Source organism: Herpailurus yagouaroundi, unplaced genomic scaffold (assembly GCF_014898765.1).
Source record: "Herpailurus yagouaroundi ecotype Mexico unplaced genomic scaffold, PumYag 530, whole genome shotgun sequence".
Taxonomy (NCBI): domain Eukaryota; kingdom Metazoa; phylum Chordata; class Mammalia; order Carnivora; family Felidae; genus Herpailurus; species Herpailurus yagouaroundi.
Genome location: NW_024412747.1, coordinates 7632335 through 7650451, shown reverse-complemented (window position 1 = coordinate 7650451; position 18117 = coordinate 7632335). Strand labels below are relative to the sequence as shown.

The 18117-nt window shown below is 47.7% G+C and overlaps 1 protein-coding gene across 4 annotated transcripts in view; it reads left to right on the top strand.

The window, feature by feature from the left end:
- DISC1 (DISC1 scaffold protein) overlaps positions 1–18117 on the top strand; it is a 355616-nt gene that overhangs the window by 88746 nt on the left and 248753 nt on the right. For 2 of the 4 annotated variants that reach the window (XM_040464923.1, XM_040464922.1), the window contains one exon: positions 7305–7455. In XM_040464923.1, the coding sequence (XP_040320857.1) occupies positions 7305–7455 (151 nt within the window). Of the gene's footprint in view, positions 1–7304; positions 7456–10525; positions 10912–15029; positions 15519–18117 lie in introns of those variants that run through there. The other 2 variants (XM_040464924.1, XM_040464925.1) reach the window with 2 other exon arrangements.

Below are 18117 nucleotides of genomic sequence, written 5' to 3'. Positions count from 1 at the left end.
ACAGACCCCATGTGCATTTCACCAACAAGGCCACCATTGTTCCTTCCTATTCTGATTCAGGAAAGGTTCACACACTGCATGCAGTTGTGTGTCTTCAGTCTCTTATTTGGAACAGTTCTGCAATACTCAGTCTTTTACATCCTTGGAAGTTCTAAGGGGTGCAGACCTTACACTTTGTCAGATGACCTTCAATCTGGGTCCACTGATGTTTCCACATGACTAGATTCAGGTCATGAGGACCTTGACAGGAATACTGTGGAAATGAAACTGTGTACTTCTTGGTGTCTCTCATCAGGTGTCACACAAGGTAGACCCGTCATCCCACCACTGCCGAGGGTAGCTGTGACCATCTGGATGTGCTGGTGGTTTCTAAGTCTTTCTGCCACAAAGTTACCATTTGTCCTTTGGACACTTATTAGTATATTGTGGGGAGATATTTTAAGAATACACCAGTACCCTGCACCTTACCAAACCTCCATTCCTTTTTTTTTTTGTTTTCAAAAATTTATTTATTTATTTAGTTATGGGGCATCTCGATGGCTCAGTTGGTTAACGATCCAACTTTGGCTCAGGTCATGATCTCATGGTTCGTGGGTTCGAGCCCCACATCGGGCTGTGTGCTGACAGCTCAGAGCCTGGAGCCTGCTTCAGATTCTGTGTCTTCCTCTCTCTCTGTCCCTCACTCGCTCACACTCTGTCTCTCTCTGTCTCTGAAAAATAAATGAAAATGTTTAAAAATTAAAAAAAAAATCTAGTTAGTTAACATACAGCGTAATATTGGTTTCAGGAGTAGAATTTAGTTATTCATCACTCATGTATAACATCCAGTGCTCAACACAAGTGCCCTCCTTAATGCCCACCACCCATCTAGCCCACCCCCCCTTCACCTCCCTCTGTTCGTTTTTATTAGTTGGCATTCTGTTAGCATGGATGTATGGGTTCCTATTCTATTCAATGGATTGTACTTCACTGATAGTATCATTTATTTGATTCTCAAATGACACCCGATTTGGCCTATGGGAGCTCCTTGTAATTTATCGACTCTTGTATTCTGTGGACATGTCTCCATCAGTCCTTGAGCACGTCCCAATTTTTTGCTGCCACAAGGTATTCAGATTCTGGCCCTGCCTCAGGCCTGTAATCAGCCATTTCTCCAAAGGGCTCTGATTCCTTTCACAGAGGATGGTGTTTGGAAATCAGGATCCGTGTGCTTGGTTTACTCGTTGCTCCTGGGGTTATCGTTGCTTCTAGGCTTTCTTGGCGGGCAAAGACAGAAAATATACGTAACTGCAAATACACACATCTGTAACTCTTTCCATCTCCATGTGTATCGATATTAAAAACCCTCAGACCACACTAGTACTTCCAAATATCAATGCAACACACCCAAGTGCTTTCTACCCTTACCCCTTTCCATAATTGTAAGTATATGCTCCAAATACTAAGGAACCTGGCTCTCTCTGTCCTCCATATATTTACTTACTTGTGCCATTACTTTATTTATTTCTCAGTGTACCCTATCTCCTAGCCTTCTGGCTATCTCTTCCACCTGCTCTCCCTCTCCCCTCATGTCCCTCATTCACAGGTGCTACTGGGCACACCACCTCCATGCCACTGCCTGCCTCTGTGTGGCTTCCGGAGGCCCCGTGGCCCCCTGTACCCTTGGTGCTGGTGGGAACACCACCCTTGTGTTCCTTTATGGCCCCCCTATACCAATGGGGCAGGTTGCTGGCCACCTTTTCTGCACAGGAAGATAAGAAACTATTTGTAATTTTGACCCCTGTCCCCAGTCACTGAGTTCCTTAAGAACCAAGGAATTGTCTTGTTTATCTTTTTAGCCTCTACAGCCTAGCAACACTGAGTTATCAGAAGTATTTGTTAACTGAGTGAATACATGAAATAGTAAGCATGGCATTTACGAGGTGAAAGACGTATTTTCAAACATTTCTGAATCCTCCTTTCTCCCAGAGGAACCATTTTTCTTCTGGCTGAAGGTTCTCCCTTCACGGGAGTTCTCCATTCATGGGCTGAATGTTTGTGTCCCTCCAAATCCACGTGTTGAGACTGAATCCCACTGGGATGGTGTTAGGAGGTGGGGCCTTTGGCACGTGAATTAGGTCATGAGGGTGGAGTTCCCAAGAGTGGGATTAGTGCCCTTATGAGAAGAGACCAGCGTACTCTCTATTGGTCACATGAGGACATAGCAGGAAGCTGGCCATCTGCCACCTCACGGCGGGCTCTCCCCAGAACCGGGCCGTACTGGTGCTGTGACCTCAGACTTCTAATCCCCGAACTGTGAGAAATAAATGTTTGTTGGTTCAGCCGCCCCGCCTGTGGTGCTGAGCTGATGAAGACAGGGTGGAGTCCAATATACCTCTTTACTGATGGATGACATCCATGATTTCATTAAACACCTTGTGGAGATGTTATTCCCACCTGCTGGATGAGGCTCTGAGACGTGAACGGAGGAAGTGATTTGTCAAAAAAGCATGCTCGCTGCTGAAGCCGGTGATAGAATTCAGGTGCCCTGATTCTTAGTGCTGTGAGTCTGTGTCCTTACCGCGTCACTCAGGGAGCAGAGTGTCGGTGTGGGAGAAGAGAGCGAGGCTGAGCAAACCTGCTGATGCTCTTGCTGGTGCCACAGACGTCGGGCCTTTGTTCTGGAGGCCGGGCTGAGTCCTCCAGGATTCCAAGAACATTCTGTGATGTGTGTATGAATGTGCTTGGCACAGTGCGAGGACGTAGCTGAGGTCTCTGCATTCCTTGGTCTGGTCACTCGTTTGTTGGCTTGTGCACATCTGAGCACTGGGAAGGGCGGTCTGCTGAGCATGTGCAAGAACACTGGAGGAACATGGGTTTTTAGGCAGAGAGGTGACTCATCCCGCGCAAGTGAGGGAGATGTGGCCTGCCTGGAAATGGGGAAGTGGGCCTGAGTGACGTGGACACCACCGAGGTGTGGAAGCCTGGGATGGTGACAAGTCCAGGAGCCCAAAGCCTGGGCCCGGCTGGCAGCGGCCCCGTGAGGGCCTGTGGCAGAAAGAGTAAAATCTTGCAAGGTAGTTGGTGGATTTCCTTTATTTATTTATTTATTTATTTATTTAATTTTTTTTTTTCCACGTTTATTTATTTTTGGGACAGAGAGAGACAGAGCATGAACGGGGGAGGGGCAGAGAGAGAGGGAGACACAGAATCAGAAACAGGCTCCAGGCTCTGAGCCATCAGCCCAGAGCCTGAGGCGGGGCTCGAACTCACGGACCGCGAGATCGTGACCTGGCTGAAGTCGGACGCTTAACCGACTGCGCCACCCAGGCGCCCCATGGATTTCCTTTTAGACTTGAAGAGCTTTATGTTTTTATGTTCATTTACTTGCTAATGAAAACGATATAAAGTGGCTTAAGAAAACTTACCAAGCAAGAAACCCCATGAGGGAACCTAACTTGAGTGTAGCAGGACACTTGTGTGCTCACTCTGAGCCAGGCAGCCTCCCCGTGTGGGTCTTTAAACAGTGACAAGCATGGTGACACGGTCCCTCTCTCACGGACACAGGAGGTCTTGAATAAGTGGAGACAAGTGTGAGGCCCTTGTGTGGGCAGAAGCCTGGGTGTGCTGAGGGGGCATAGAGCCTGGGGAACCCACTTGAGGGGCTGGAGATCTGGAGGGGGAGGATGGCTTGCCTGGGCCGCTGTGGGGAAGGGTGTTTCTGACAGAGGGAACGGCAGATTACCCCGGCTCAGCTCACAGTAACCTTGTCCTGGTGGTTTGGGCCACAAATACTGGAGTCATTGTCTTCCTCCTTTCCCAACATCCCATCTGTCAGAGAATATCCCAAATCCCGGCACTTTCCACCACCCCTGTTTCACTTGCAGGTCCTGGGCACCATTAGGCCTTGTCCAGGGAACCGCAATACCCACGTGACTGGTTTCCGAGATTCTGCCCCGTATGGTCTCTTCCCAGGGGAGCAGCTGGCTTATCCTGTTCAACAAGAGTCAGTCACATCATATCACTGCTCAAAATTCTCCAGGGGTTCCCCGTCCCTCCAGATAAACAGACAGTCCTTACAGTGGCCTCTGCAGCCCTGATGACCAAGTCCACCCCAACACTCTCTCCCCTTTGTTCACTGCCTCAGGGCCTTTGCCCTGGCTGGGAGCTCCCTCTGTCTGCAATAGCAAATTAGTGAATAGGGGTGTACTTTGGGGGAACCAGCAGAATGCACCCTAATGCCAAGCAGAGGTGATGCCAACCTGTGAGGTGGAACCCACAGTAGCTGACAGCCATTTGAGAAGCTCAGGGAGTAGGTCATTTAGAGACTGGGGACAATAAGCTATAGAATCAGTGGTGACTGTCCTGGCACACCTTTCTAATCGTAACACGGATATAACTTTAGATGTCACAGTTTCGAAGGTGAGGGGCAACGCAGAGCACAGCTAATCACAGGTATTTCCTGGGACAATTCATATTTGTCTTTGAAATTCATGGCGAATGTGATTTTTGGCAGCCAATTTACTGTTTTATTTGGCTGGGTCAGTTTGCAGTCTCTGAGCACTTTTCACCAGGCAGTGGGAGGGGACAGTTTAGAACACAGCTGGTGGCAGAGGGAGGCCAGGCTGGGGGTCTTAACATCCGTGCAAACACTCCAAGGCCACTACCTAACGGCGCTACTAAAGATAGCCTTTGGACACGTGCTAGGTGCTGGGCTGCTGGGCATATGCTAAATGCTTTGCGTAGATGATCTCAGTTAATTCTCAGGAAACTTCAGGATGTACATGTTATTAGCCCCAATTCCACAGATTAGGAAGCTGACGTATAGACAGGCTAAGTAAAATAACAGAGGTGGATATATGGTCATCTGTAACATGGAATTGGAACATGGCTTCAGTGACTTTAGTGATTGTAACTGGTTCCGTCTTGATGGGAAGTTTGTAAGGGAACATTCTTAAAATGGAGGTGGGACAGCTAGGAACGGCAGAGCCAAGGTGCAAACACAGGCTTTGTCCTAATCCCTGTGTAACACACCTCTATACACATCGACAGCAGGAAGACGGGATTTGAAACCACGTGTAAGGCACTTATTGCTTTTCATGGCAGTTTTGATTGTATATAGCACGAATGGAGTAAACAACTAAGTAATAAAATTAATTAAAATTTTTAAAATTAACTAAAATAAAATTCATTTCGGGGCGCCTGGGTGGCTCAGTCAGTTGAGCGTCTGACTTCGGCTCGGGTCATGATCTCGCAGTTGACGAGTTCGAGCCCCGCGTCGGGCTCTGTGCTGACAGCTCAGACCCTGGAGCCTGCTTTGGATCCTGTGTCTCCCTCTCTCTTTGCTCCTCTCCAGCTTGTGCTCTGTGTCTCTATCAAAAATAAACATCAAAAAAAATTAAAAAAAAATAAAATTCAGTTTTTAAAAAGGTTGAAGCTTTTGGTGTTAGGGAATAGGTGTATCTTGGTGTTATCCTGAGACAACTGCCAGGCCAGAGTCCACTCTGTGTTGTTGGTGTGATGTCTTGTCACCTTGAACAAGGTGGCACCAACTGAGAACCCTTGTCAGGTCCCTGTGACTTGGTCTTGAAGTGAGTAAACGACCCTTTCTGGTATTGTTAGAATGAATCCTTGGCAAATAAATTCTCTTAGCAAGTTCCTGGCTGTTGGTCCCAATGTATATGGCTGGGGGAGGTTGTCTGCTGCCCACAACACCTGAGGCCTGCCTTTCCTCTGCCCAAGTGCGCACCTTGGGAGTAGGGCAGGAAGAGAGAGGCGTCATGTCGAGTGTGCACCGTGCTTAGCGTTGACCTTTGCTGGTATATGGCAAAAAGTTTTGTCCAAAGAGTTTTATAAATAAAACTGGGTCTTCTAGAAACGGCCTAGTTGGAAAATGCCCTGAGGGCCATGGATATGTAAAGAAGCACGGTCTAGGGTTGGGCCTCCCAAACATCTTCCCATCATGGCACACACAGAAGACGCTAATGTTTCCACTGCACATCAGGGTGAGCAGTAGGCGCTCATGGCCAGAAGTGGCTTCCTGGGGTCCTGGGTGGCCCCAGAGCCCACCTACTACCCAAGGGTGGAGGCCATCAAATTTCTGCCGACTCGCCTGGCAAGGAGCAGCAGGAGTGAAGATCTGATGGATGATATTTTTAAAGATTAATTTTTTTTAAAAGCTTATTTATTTATTTTGGGGGAGGTGGGCAAGTGGGGGAGGGGCAGAGAGAGAGAGAGAAAGAGAGAGAGAGGGAGGACCTGAAGCCGGCTCCACGCTGTCAGTGCAAAGCCTGCCTCGGGGCTCAATCTCATGATCTCAGATAATGACCTGAGCCGCAACCAAGAGTCGGACGCTTAACCGACTGAGCCACCCAGGCACCCCTGATGGATGGTATTTTTGAACCCAGTCTTAATATTTCTGCAGAAATGGCTTTAGGGGAGACTTTCCAATTCTTCAGGTGTTTGGTTATAAAAGTTCTCATTGGAGGGGATTCCAATTTCTTAAGCTTACTTTTCTAGAGAAAAACTGTTTTACAGTGATTCTGCATCTGCACCTTGTCCTAGGGAAACTTAAGGTCATTAAAAAGTAATAGGACCCCCTACCTGATAACAGAGGTGGACATATGGTCATCTGTAACATACAACTGAAACATCACTTCAATGACCTTAGTGATTGTAATTGGTTCTGTCTTGATGGGCAGTTTGTAAGGAAACATTCTTAAAGTCCAAGCTTGGGCACTGACATTTTTCGATTGAAGACCCCAAACTCATCAAAATGAGCAGGTTTTCTCCCAAGTGAAAACCATGGTTTTAAAAATAATATTGGGGTGCCTGGGTGGCTCAGATGGTTAAGCGTCCGACTTCAGCTCAGGTCATGATCTCACAGTTTGTGGGTTCAAGCCCCGTGTTGGGCTCTGTGCTGACAGACAGCTCAGAGCCTGGAACCTGCTTTGGATCCTGTGTCTCCCTCTCTCTCTGCCCCTCCCCTGCTCATGCTCTGTCTCTGTCTCAAAAATAAATAAACATTAAAAAATTAAAAAAATTAATATCAAGTGTCCTCCTATAGGATGATCATAATTATGCCCATGATATAAATACCTACAGTGTACATTCTGATATTTGGAAGCACAAAAAGTAGGTGGGGCTGTGCAGTCAGTGAAAAGAAGATTCTCGGAAGCACCAGCTGAGAGGTGGAGTCGCGGGCACCAGACACGGTTGTGTTGCATCGTTAAGCTGAATGTTGGCTGGGAGTGGGGCTCTGGGACGCTGCATTACCTATTTTGAGTTTCATGGTTCTATCTCTCTCTCCTGTTTTGGGTTGTCAGCCGAGGCGTTAAGACACAGATTGGAAGAGCTGGAGAAGGAGAAAGGCAGCCCACACTTCCAGCTTCCTTCGAGGCAGCCGGCCCTCTGCAGCCTCCTGGGCCACCTGGACGCACAGGCCCAGGCAGCCTTGCGCCACAGGGCCTCCCAGCTGTGAGTACTTGGATCGCCCCCACTTTCCTCTCCTGCTCCCACGTGGTGAATACCTAGGGAGACCCTCAGCTGCTTTTTCCTGGGAAGCACCCTTTTGTTGGCTGGGCAGGTGGGGGTGGTTCCTTCCAGAGGGAGTGACCGGTGTGGATCACGCTCCCCTAAGAAGCCGCTTCTGCTAAGTGACGGGGCGAGGCCCTTGGTATCCAGGCACAGCCTGGATACCAAGCTTCCCCTGGGAAGCCAGCCTTCTCAGAAGGAGAGATGGGTTTCCTCCCTTGGTCAAGCCTGTGAGATCCACAGGTGTTCGTCGCTGACTGAAGGGGAAAAACACATCCTCCTGACGGTCACTTCCAGCTGCCAATCAACCTCTGCTGTTTCTGCTACCCGAGGGGCCCCTGGGATCCCTGCTATACAGGGAGCAATCGCTCTTTGTGATGCAGGGGCTCTCAATCCTGGCTGCGTGTTTGAATCACGTGGAGACTTGAAATGCCCAGCTTCCACCCAGACGGACTGAGTCAGGCTCTCTGGGTGTGGGTCCCAGGCGCTGGCATGTCTGAAAAGTCTGAGAACCACTGCTCTCCTCTACCTGCTTGTTGCCTCTCTTCTGGGGAAGGGCTTGCGAGGGAACAGGTTTGCGATGGGTGCTGTCAGCCTAATCACAGCTCAGGCCGGCTTCTCCTTAGTGGTAAACATGGCCTCAGCAACCACACTGTATTTCCGACTGCCGGGTGGCCCCGGCAATCACAAGATGGTCTGGCTCATTCCTATGAAGTGTACGTGGCCTTGTACGTTTCATCTGTCTTGGTGTCTCCCTACAGCCTGTCTTGACAGCTGTGCCAATCATTTTCTCATGTTCTTGCCCTACAAGAACTTTTTTGCTGGTAGCATGTGCCAGAGGGCCTGGCACCTGGGAGGTGCTTCCTTATAAATATCTGTTGAGTGAACTTTCACTGGGCTTCTTAAAGAGCAGGTGGATTCCACCTCCTTTATCGATGCAGTTTTTCATCGACACTGAGGTATCGCCTCATTTCCCCTCCCTTTCTCACTCATGTGGGGTCCTTCCCAACTTGACTTTCTGCTGAATTCTTTCTTTCTTCTGTTCTTCGGGGTTATTTCTGGTCTTGGGTCATGCGACATCTGGCACTGCATTGTGTTTGTATTTATTTAACAACATTTGCATAACAATGACTGAGTGATTTACGAATTCACTACTTTTTTTCCATTTTTATCGCGATAAAGTGTAAATGACACGAAATTTGCCATTTCAACCATTTTTAAGTGTACCGCTCAGAGACATAAAATGCATCCACATTGTTGCGTTACCATCACCGCCAGCCATCTTTAGAACTCTTTCCATCTTCCTAAACTGAGACTGTGTCCTTGTTAAGCACGGACTCCCCCCTCCCCATTCTGCCCCCGGCTTCTGGCTCCGAATTTGACTCCCCTCAGAACCTCATTTCACTCAGCAGAATGTCCTCAGGGTTCATCCATGTTGTGTCATGTATCAGGATTTCCTTCCTCTGTAAGGCTGAGCAGTAGTTCATGGCGTGGATGTGCCACATTTTGCTTGTCCATTCTTCCTTCAGTGGATGGGAAGTAGTTCATATTTAGTCCTCTAGACAATTCTAGGAGGTAGAACTATTTTATTAACTGCATCGCTATGGAGATTGATGTTGTCATCATCATCATCATCTGTCTTTATATTTATACAAGGTCCAGGAGAGGTTAAGGAGCTTGTGCAGACCCCCCAGCAGGTGGGTGCTGAGCCCGGGCACGGTGCTGGCTGCCTAGTGCGAGCCTTGGCTTGGAACTAGCTCGCTGAGCTGCCTAAGTCTGGCCAAGGCTTGTCCATTATTAGCCTCCATGTGATTTGAGTGGAGAGCGATGCGCTGATCTTGGCTGAGTTTCTCGCAGAACATGAGGAACAACGATACAGTCGGTATCACCCATTCTCACTCAGTTGGGTGACAACGTCTGACATTCCTTATATCTGACTGTGACTTATAAATATGGCAGTTTCATAGGGTCCAACTTAATATTCTCCTCATAAAAGTGGAGGCCTTTATTAACCACTTATTGAGCCAGTAGAAACTGTTGGCTTGCTTTGTTGTTATCCTCTGTCCTTCCCCGCCCAGGGGTTACCTGCTCGCTGTGCTTTTAGTTCATGTTCACTTTTGGAGTGAATGGGACCTGACCTCCATGGTCTGATAGCTGACCTGATTTTTATCTCTGATCTGATTTCTGTCTCTATCACTGCAGCAGTCAGCAATGATTTTCTGTTAAACCCAAAAGGCATTTTCCACTCCTATTCTGCTCTGTATCACCGTGAGGTCTGTAACATTTCATCAATCAAATTCATTCTTAAACTCTCTCTCCCCTAGACTATCACGATTCACCCTTTTCCTGGTCCTCTTGCTACCCAGCTGGCCATTCTTCTCAACCTCTTGAGAACTCCAGTTTCTCTCCCCATTTCCTTAATACTGATGTTCCTCTGTCTTCTGCTATAGCCTATCCTGTCTTCTCACTTTATATATTCTCCTTCTGGGTGACCTCAAATACCCCTGTGTTTCGGGTACCCTTAACATACTAATTTTCCTCTAATTTATATCCTTAGCCCTGATCCCTCTCCAGAGTTGCAACCTACCATTTGGCCTTTATTGAACATCTCACTGACCTTTACTAAGTTTGCTGTCTGTTTATTTTATCCTAAAAAGTTTAGTATCTTTTTATCCTTGCCTTTAGGAAATTCATCTTAAAACTATCTATTTATTAGATTCGCTATTCTTCTCCCCCATCAGCCCCTTCTCTGACATCCCCACTCTCAGTTACTGACTCAGTCATCTACCCAGTTACCCAAGGAAGAACTCTGAAACATACTTGGCTCCTCCTTTTTCCTCACTTCCAATTTCATGGTTGACTCTACTGTCTAACCTCAGCTCACCACCCACTTTGCTCATTCATGTCAAACTGCCTTGGTTGTGCTTTAGAGTTTCTAGTCTGGATTATTGCCATGGCTCCCTTGCTGGTGTTTCTGACTCCAGTATTATTCCCTCTCACTCATTCTCCACAGTGCCACAGATGGGAATATCATGTGACGCCCAGTCACCCTCAGTGTTTTCAGGATAAAATCTGTGCTGCTTACTTAGCATGACATTCAGTGCTTTTCCAATCTAGCTCTTCACCATCAGGAGCCCAGAATATAACTAGCCATCACCAACACCTACAATCCACACCTACTGAAGTATTAGAAGTTACCTAAATGCTGTGAATGTTTCTGAATTCTATGATCTTGCACCTGCCCCACCATTATCACCTCTCAAGAGCTCATTGTTTGAGACTCAGCTCAGCTACCACCCTTGTGAAGCCTTGTCCAGAAATCACACCGTCTCCCCTTGAATTACCTTGAATTACTTCACCCCTGTCTTGGGTCTTAAATAAATAAATCTGTTTCCTTGAGTATCTGTCTACTCTTCAGGCTGTGAGCTCCTTGCGGACAAGACTGTGTTATATTTATCTTTCTATCGCTGGAGGCTAGAACAGTGGCTGACCCCAAATAGGTATTCCATAAATGTTCACTGAATGAGTGAATGTAATCATATGTGGATGTATCTATGTAGGGGTTCACAAAGATATATGTGAATATGTATTGAAAGAGAAAGAGAGAGAACTTTCACTCTAATGTGGTTCAGTTGCCCCAGAGAACATGCTCCTTCAGCCTTTGTTCTGACACCTCCGGTCGGAAGAACTTTTATAGAATCTTAGAGAACCCTGGATTATAGGTCAGGAAACCTGAGTTCTGATCCCGTGTTTTCTGCTAACCTGGCATAGTTTCCTAACTTCTTCACACTTCACTTCCTCACCAGAAAACGAGAGGATTGAATTAGATCACTATTTTGCAAACTTCAGTCACGTACGTATTATTGTGGTTTTTCTTTTGCCAAATCCACCTGGCCTATTATTAACACAATTAGAACATAATGACTCAAAATCAACTTCTTAAATTTTTATAATGCATATTACTAGAATCACATAGTTATTAATAACTTTTAGAAAATTGTCTTTCAGTGGACCAGCTGCCCATCTAGCCCTGTAATATATATCACCCACAGGGGTGTCTGGACTCAACGGGTTTCCCCTAAACCAGGGACTGTGGCTGCAGTTCTCACAGCGGCCACCAGGAGGCCACGGTGCAGGGCTGGAGCTCACACAGCCTTGGAGTCCGGATGGAGCCGGGACAGAAATATTTCTTACAGGCGGGGGGCTCTCTCTGAGTCAAGAAGGAAACGGAATACTTTTTGATGAACTGTACTTTTCCTGTAGAAACGAAATAGTTGCATTGACATGGGAAATTTTCAGTACTGATGAACGGCAGAAATAAGTGACGCCTACCCTTTTGGGGATCAAGTATTTCTTTGAGAATCTGATGGGAGCTAGAGGCTCCTTCCATCATCACCAAACCACATATGTACAACCACGCAAACGATTGATTGCCTGCAGTTTCCACAGGCTCACAGATCTTCTGAGGCTTAGCCATTCACTCTGCAGGGGAGAGGGGTCTTTGCATCTCAGGTTAAGCAAATATGCTTTAGAATAAGATTGAAGGAAATGCAAACACCCAAGTACATCAGTCACTGTATTTCATTTTTTATTTTTACTGTCACTTTGTTGTTAATAATCTGGTCCATTCCACTTTAAAATTTTTCTTTTAGTGTTTATTTATTTATTTATTTTTTATTTTTTTATTAAAAAAATTTTTTTTTCAACATTTATTTATTTTTCGGACAGAGAGAGACAGAGCATGAACGGGGGAAGGGCAGAGAGAGAGGGAGACACAGAATCGGAAACAGGCTCCAGGCTCTGAGCCATCAGCCCAGAGCCTGATGCGGGGCTCGAACTCACGGACCGCGAGATCGTGACCTGGGTGAAGTCGGACACTCAACCGACTGCGCCACCCAGGCGCCCCAGTGTTTATTTATTTAAAAAAAATTTTCTTTAAGGTTTATTCATTTTTCAGAGACAGAGACAAAACGTGAGTGGGGGAGAGGCAGAGAGAGAGAGGGAGACACAGAATCCGAAGCGGGCTCCAGGCTCTGAGCTGCCAGCACAGAGACCGACGCGGGGCTCGAACTCATGAACCGTGAGGTCATGACCTGAGCTGAAGCCGGACTCTCAACGGATTGAGCCACACAATCCATACTGAGCCATACAATGGGCGCCACTGGTCCATTCAGCTTTTTAAAAACCACTGTTGAATTCTCTGGGTCTCGAGTAGAATACCGCGCTGAGCCACACTCCATTCGTTCAGGTTCCTTCCGCAGCCCAGACAGCTTCACCGTCCCTTCGCGGATTAACCCGACTCCACCAGTGGCAGGTACTGGCACTCACGTGGTTGGGAGCCTGCCCTGTTTTTGGTCCCACTTTGCTCAGTAAGATAACCAGTTCACTGTGGCGTCTCTGTTCATGGGAGGTACAAACACACCATGGTCTTCCTGTTCTCCGGTCTCTGTCGTGTTCTGCTGGACACATCTTCCCATTGCCCACGATAGCCTGGGCAGGTACCACGGACGTCTGGCTCATTTTCAGTTACTGATGTTCAGCCCCCCGGGTCCAGTTTGAAAATTTAATCTCCCATATCCATTTCGAATCTCTCCCTGTCCATTGTCTGTAACCCTCTCCTTGTTGGTCATCGCTGCCTCCCTGGCTAACAGACTGGAACACCCCGTGTGCAGGCGTTGGCACGCTCACTGTCCAGGGACACCCACACGTGGGTTCTCCAGACGACACCACAGGCCCCCCCCCCGCCCCCCACCATGCCCAGACCCTGAGGTGAATTCAACCTTTCCCAGCCCATCTGGGCAACCACCCCTTTTCACATGTTACTTAGCCTCTTTCGGTGGGTCCCCTTGCCCAACGGGCACACTTTTGGGGAGGTTAATGTTTGCGACGTCTACTCGATTCACGGGAAGTTCACCTATCTTTGCTACACCGAACGGTAGGCATTCAGGCTGTCCCATTGCAGACCTCTCTGCCTTGCCGTGGCTCTCCAATTTCTTCTTCTTTTTAAGTTTATTTATTTATTTTGAGAGAGACAGAGAGAGTGAGAGGGGGAGGGGCAGAGAGAGAGGGAGAGAGAGGATCCCAAGCAGGCTCCGCACTGTCTGCTCAGAGTCCAGCGTGGGGCTCGAACTCACCAGCCATGAGCTCGAGACCTGAGCCAAAACCAAGAGTCGGACGCTTAACTGACTAAGCCACGCAGGCGCCCCTCCAACTTCTTTATCCCTGCTTGAGGGGTAGTGATACATCAGAAAATCAGTTGTGTGAGAGCACACATTGCTGCAGACATTTGATGTCCTGTATCTCGATCTCTTGGCCTCCCTCCCGATTTCCGTTCCAGCTCTGGACAGTTCTGTCCACCTGCTCCCAACAGGTTTGTGTGCCGCACGACGTGCTCTGAAGCTTGTGAGGATGGGGAGTAGGTAATGAATGCCCCTGAGGGCAGCTGTCAAGCACTGGGGTGGGAGTTGGTGGATAGGTGTGCCACCCTCCCCAGCCTCTGGGGCGACAATTCTGAAGCACATTCCACACGTTTTTCCAGGCGGTTCCTGGTAGGATTGGGCCCCAGTTGTCCCTGTGGTGATCAGCTCAGTAACATACCGTTGGTTGACTTTTCCTGCTTCTCGCTTCCTCACTCTTAGTTTCTTGGGAATCACTTCTCCAGAAAATAGCCCAAACTCAGATTCTTGTCTCAGACTTTCTGTTAAGAGAACCCCAACTTAGACAGATGTCCATGCCGGAGAATCAGGTGTTCCTGCTTACAGGCCCCCCCCCACCCCCGGTCTTTGTGAGTGGGTCTGGTGGATGTTCTTGCCTTTGTTTGGATTGAGTGGGAGCGTTTCTTCCCTCCTCACCCCCCTGTGGGGCTGTGGAACGGGGAAGGAGAAGCATGTCTCATGAAAGCTCCATTTCCTACATGGCCAGTGGGTGTGTGTGTTGAGTGGTGGTTGGCTGTGGTAGTATTGCTTGTGCAGTGCCTGGCGTGGGGCACCGTACCCCGCTGTTAGAGCAGTTTCGAATGGAGAGCATTTGGGCCTGCGTTTCAGCTCTAGCTTCTGATTCTGGAGCAATCAGAAAATTACATTTCAATATCCTGTGACAGCAGCGATCAGAAGGGGACAGAGGGGCATCTATTCCTACTGTATCTGTCCTCTAGTCAAAAGAGTTATTTTTTACTTTCTGTTAAGAGAGGGCTTTGGTTGACTATCACACCTGCGACTGATAATTTTCTCATTAACGTCCTGTATTTCCTGGACTGTATGCCTCCTGTGTATTTTCCCCTTGGACCTTCAGCAATATGTACTTTAAACTTGGTCATATCTACAGCCTAAATTGTGTGCGTGTGTGCAAAATGTCCTTTATCAAAGACTGTTTCCCGACGGATAACTTAAAACACAAGCGGATAAAATACAACAAGTTTAAAAACAGAGATATACAATGGTTTTCCGATGGGGCTTATCAAGGCGGAGCTCCTCCGGTTAGCCTGTCCAAATATTTCCTGCTCACATACTTCCTTTCAGGTGGGGAACAGGAGAGATGAGTATCGTGTAGTCCATGATGCTTCTGGGCTGAGTCATTTTTCCGCCGACCAGTTCTTCCTCTAGTCCCTTCGAAACGTGTGATTCTTTATTTTCATTTAATTGTCACGTTGGGACCACCCCACCATGGAAATCCATGACAGTGGGCTCCGTAAGATGAGAAAATGACTGTTACAGACACGTTTTACCAGAGGTGCAAAATGGGATGGCTACATTACGGTACCACGTAACAATGGCCATCATTATCCAGACACACCAGGGCATGTTTCTGAAGCCTGAATCGGGGCTCAAGGTGAGGCACCAGACTGGCATCAGTATGGCTAATGGAGACCCACCGCCGACCCCTTGTCACCGCCTGGAGATGGGAGGGAAGGAAAAGTGGAGAAGAGCACGTGCGGTGTGCCGCAGAGGACTCCTCCGAGTTTGTTTTTGAATTAGTGGATTCTAAATAAAATCTTCCAAATAAACGTCTCCCATGCCATCCTCTTTGCTCCCATTCAACTGAAGCCTGTCCTGGAGCCATTTGTATCGGGCATAGCTGTCACAAACCCACATAAATATCCGTGTGCCCCCTTGCAGTGTAGTCATTTCTCTGAGTGGGATAGGACTATAGAAGACAACGATGTTTCGTCTCCTATTCTGACTCTTCATTTATTTAAAAACTTTAAAAAAATATTTAGTTTTGAGAGAGAGAGAGAGAGAGAGCGCACGCACAAGTGGGGGAGGGGCAGAGAGAGAGAGAGAGAGAGAGACCACACACACAACCTGAAGCAGGCTCCAGGCTCCGAGCTGTCAGCACAGAGCCCGATGGCGGGGCTTGAACCCACGATCCGTGAGATCATGACCTGAGCTGAAGTCAGACGCTTACTGACTGAGCCACCCAGGTACCCCTATTCTGCTTACTTTTTAGATACAAGTCAGATTCATATCTATATGTAGATCTATCTATGTACCGTAGATAGATAGAACTACATATATATAAAGGCAGAACTGTAAAGTTATCTGCATTTTTATGGTATTTGTGCTTTCACAGTGGCCTTGATAATTTTCAATATTTCATTGGCTGAGGAAGCGATGTCTAGATTTTTTATTTTTATTTTTTAATGTTTATTTTTGAGAGAGAGACAGAGTACGAGTGGAGGTGGGGGAGCAGAGAGAGAGAGAGGGGGACACAGAATCCGAAGCAGGCTCCAGGCTCTGAGCTGTCAGCACAGAGCCTGACACGGGGCTCAAACCCACAAACCGTGAAATCATGACCCCAGCTAAAGTCGGATGCTTAACTGACTGAGCCACCCAGGCACCCCAGCGATGTCTAGATTTAAACCACACTTCAGTGATTATATGGCTGGCGCAAACCACTTCTTTCTCACCATCTTCCCAAAGAGGGAGGGATGGAAACACGGAAGTCACATGACATGAATTTGTTAGAATGGTCATCCATGGGGGACAGCAATGAGCAAAGGTATTCAGAGGGGCTGTGAGAAATAGTCATCTGAACTGAGGTTTTCCCAACTGTAATAATGAGAGCACTGGCCTTGGTAAATGTTGGTTTTTTCCTTGACTAAAATTCTTTGATTCCAGAAGTGGCACAAAACAGCAATACTTTTAGCACCGTGAAGACACATTTCTGTCTGGGAAAGGGACCTTCTGTGTTACATACACAACTCTGTAAACCATAGCCATTGCCGTGAGCCCTTATGGCATGGGATGTCCTAGCAGGTGCATTGTCTGGCCTCTCTCCTGCCCTGTAACATTCCCACTCTACATACTTCTGCAGGCAACCATCAGAGCAAAAGGAGGGTGCGGGAGAGCTCTGGGGCCTCGGGTGCTGGCTAGGGAGGAGGTAGTGATGGGTGTTCATCTCAGGCACACACTTAACCACGTGATTCCAGAGGCGTCAACCCCCAGAGGGTTCATTCCTTCCTCAGTACTGTTGAACTACACACTCACAAAAGCCACATGGTGCGTGGGGTCACTGGGAAGAGAAATGTTCTTACTGCTCTCAGTGGCGTAGGACCTTATTTTCCAAATGGGTTTATCCTTTAACTGGCTAGTGGAAAAGACACAAGGAGAAAGGCCAGGGTTTTTCCAGCACTGGGCAGCCCCAGATGGGGGCCTGTTTGAAACCCGGCAGCGGAGGGTAGCGTCTTAGAGACACCGAGTCTCTGTTGGCACCCAGGGCTGTTCTAACATTCCAACCCTCGTGTTTTTAATTCTTGCCCCTCAGGGACTTGCTCATTTTACATACTGATTAGTTTATGGCAGCAATGCTAATTTGCACTGACATTAGGGATTACACATTGAGAATTATTAAATATAAAGGCAACAACACGGTAGAAGGAAGAGGGAGCCTGGCTCAGAGGACTGAACATCTGAACAACAGACACCTGTCCCTGGCTTCATTACTGAGCCACAGCGTGTCCTGGGGCCGCCACTCAGCCATCTATGGATGGCTTTCTATACTCAGAGTCAAAGAGTGCGAGACAGGGAGATGAGTTTTGGTTAATCACAGGGGCTTTTCTTATGGCTTTAGTAATGAATGTGATTAACAATAATATGGAGAATTCCCAGTTACACACCTGTAGCGTCTCTGTAGCTAATTTTCAATTCTATGTTGATTTCCTTCAATAACTCCCAGCCCGACCCAGATGGTATCTATTTAGGAAATTCAGGAAACTCTTAATATTTGCATAAGCAGAGCAAATTGGGAAATAAACTAGTGCAAAGAAATGATCCAATGAAATAGAGAGCTGAATATAAACGACTTCTAGATTTCCTAAGGCCACGGACTCATGAGATCATTGAACAAATATTTGCTAAGCCCCTACTCAGTGCAGAGCACAAGATGAGGTGAGTTCTTTCCCCTCCTGAGGCTGTCAGTCTGGAGCACGTGGCTGCGAGACAGGCCAAGACTCTGGAGCCCAGAGGGGGAAGCACGTCCCATTCCCACGGACGTCAGTAGTTGGTGATGGTTTTGTTCCAGAGACTTCCTCTTCTGATACGTGTAAAGATCCTCGGGGACATTTCGTCTGTAATCTTCACTGTGTAGGACCATGTGCCCACTGGACAT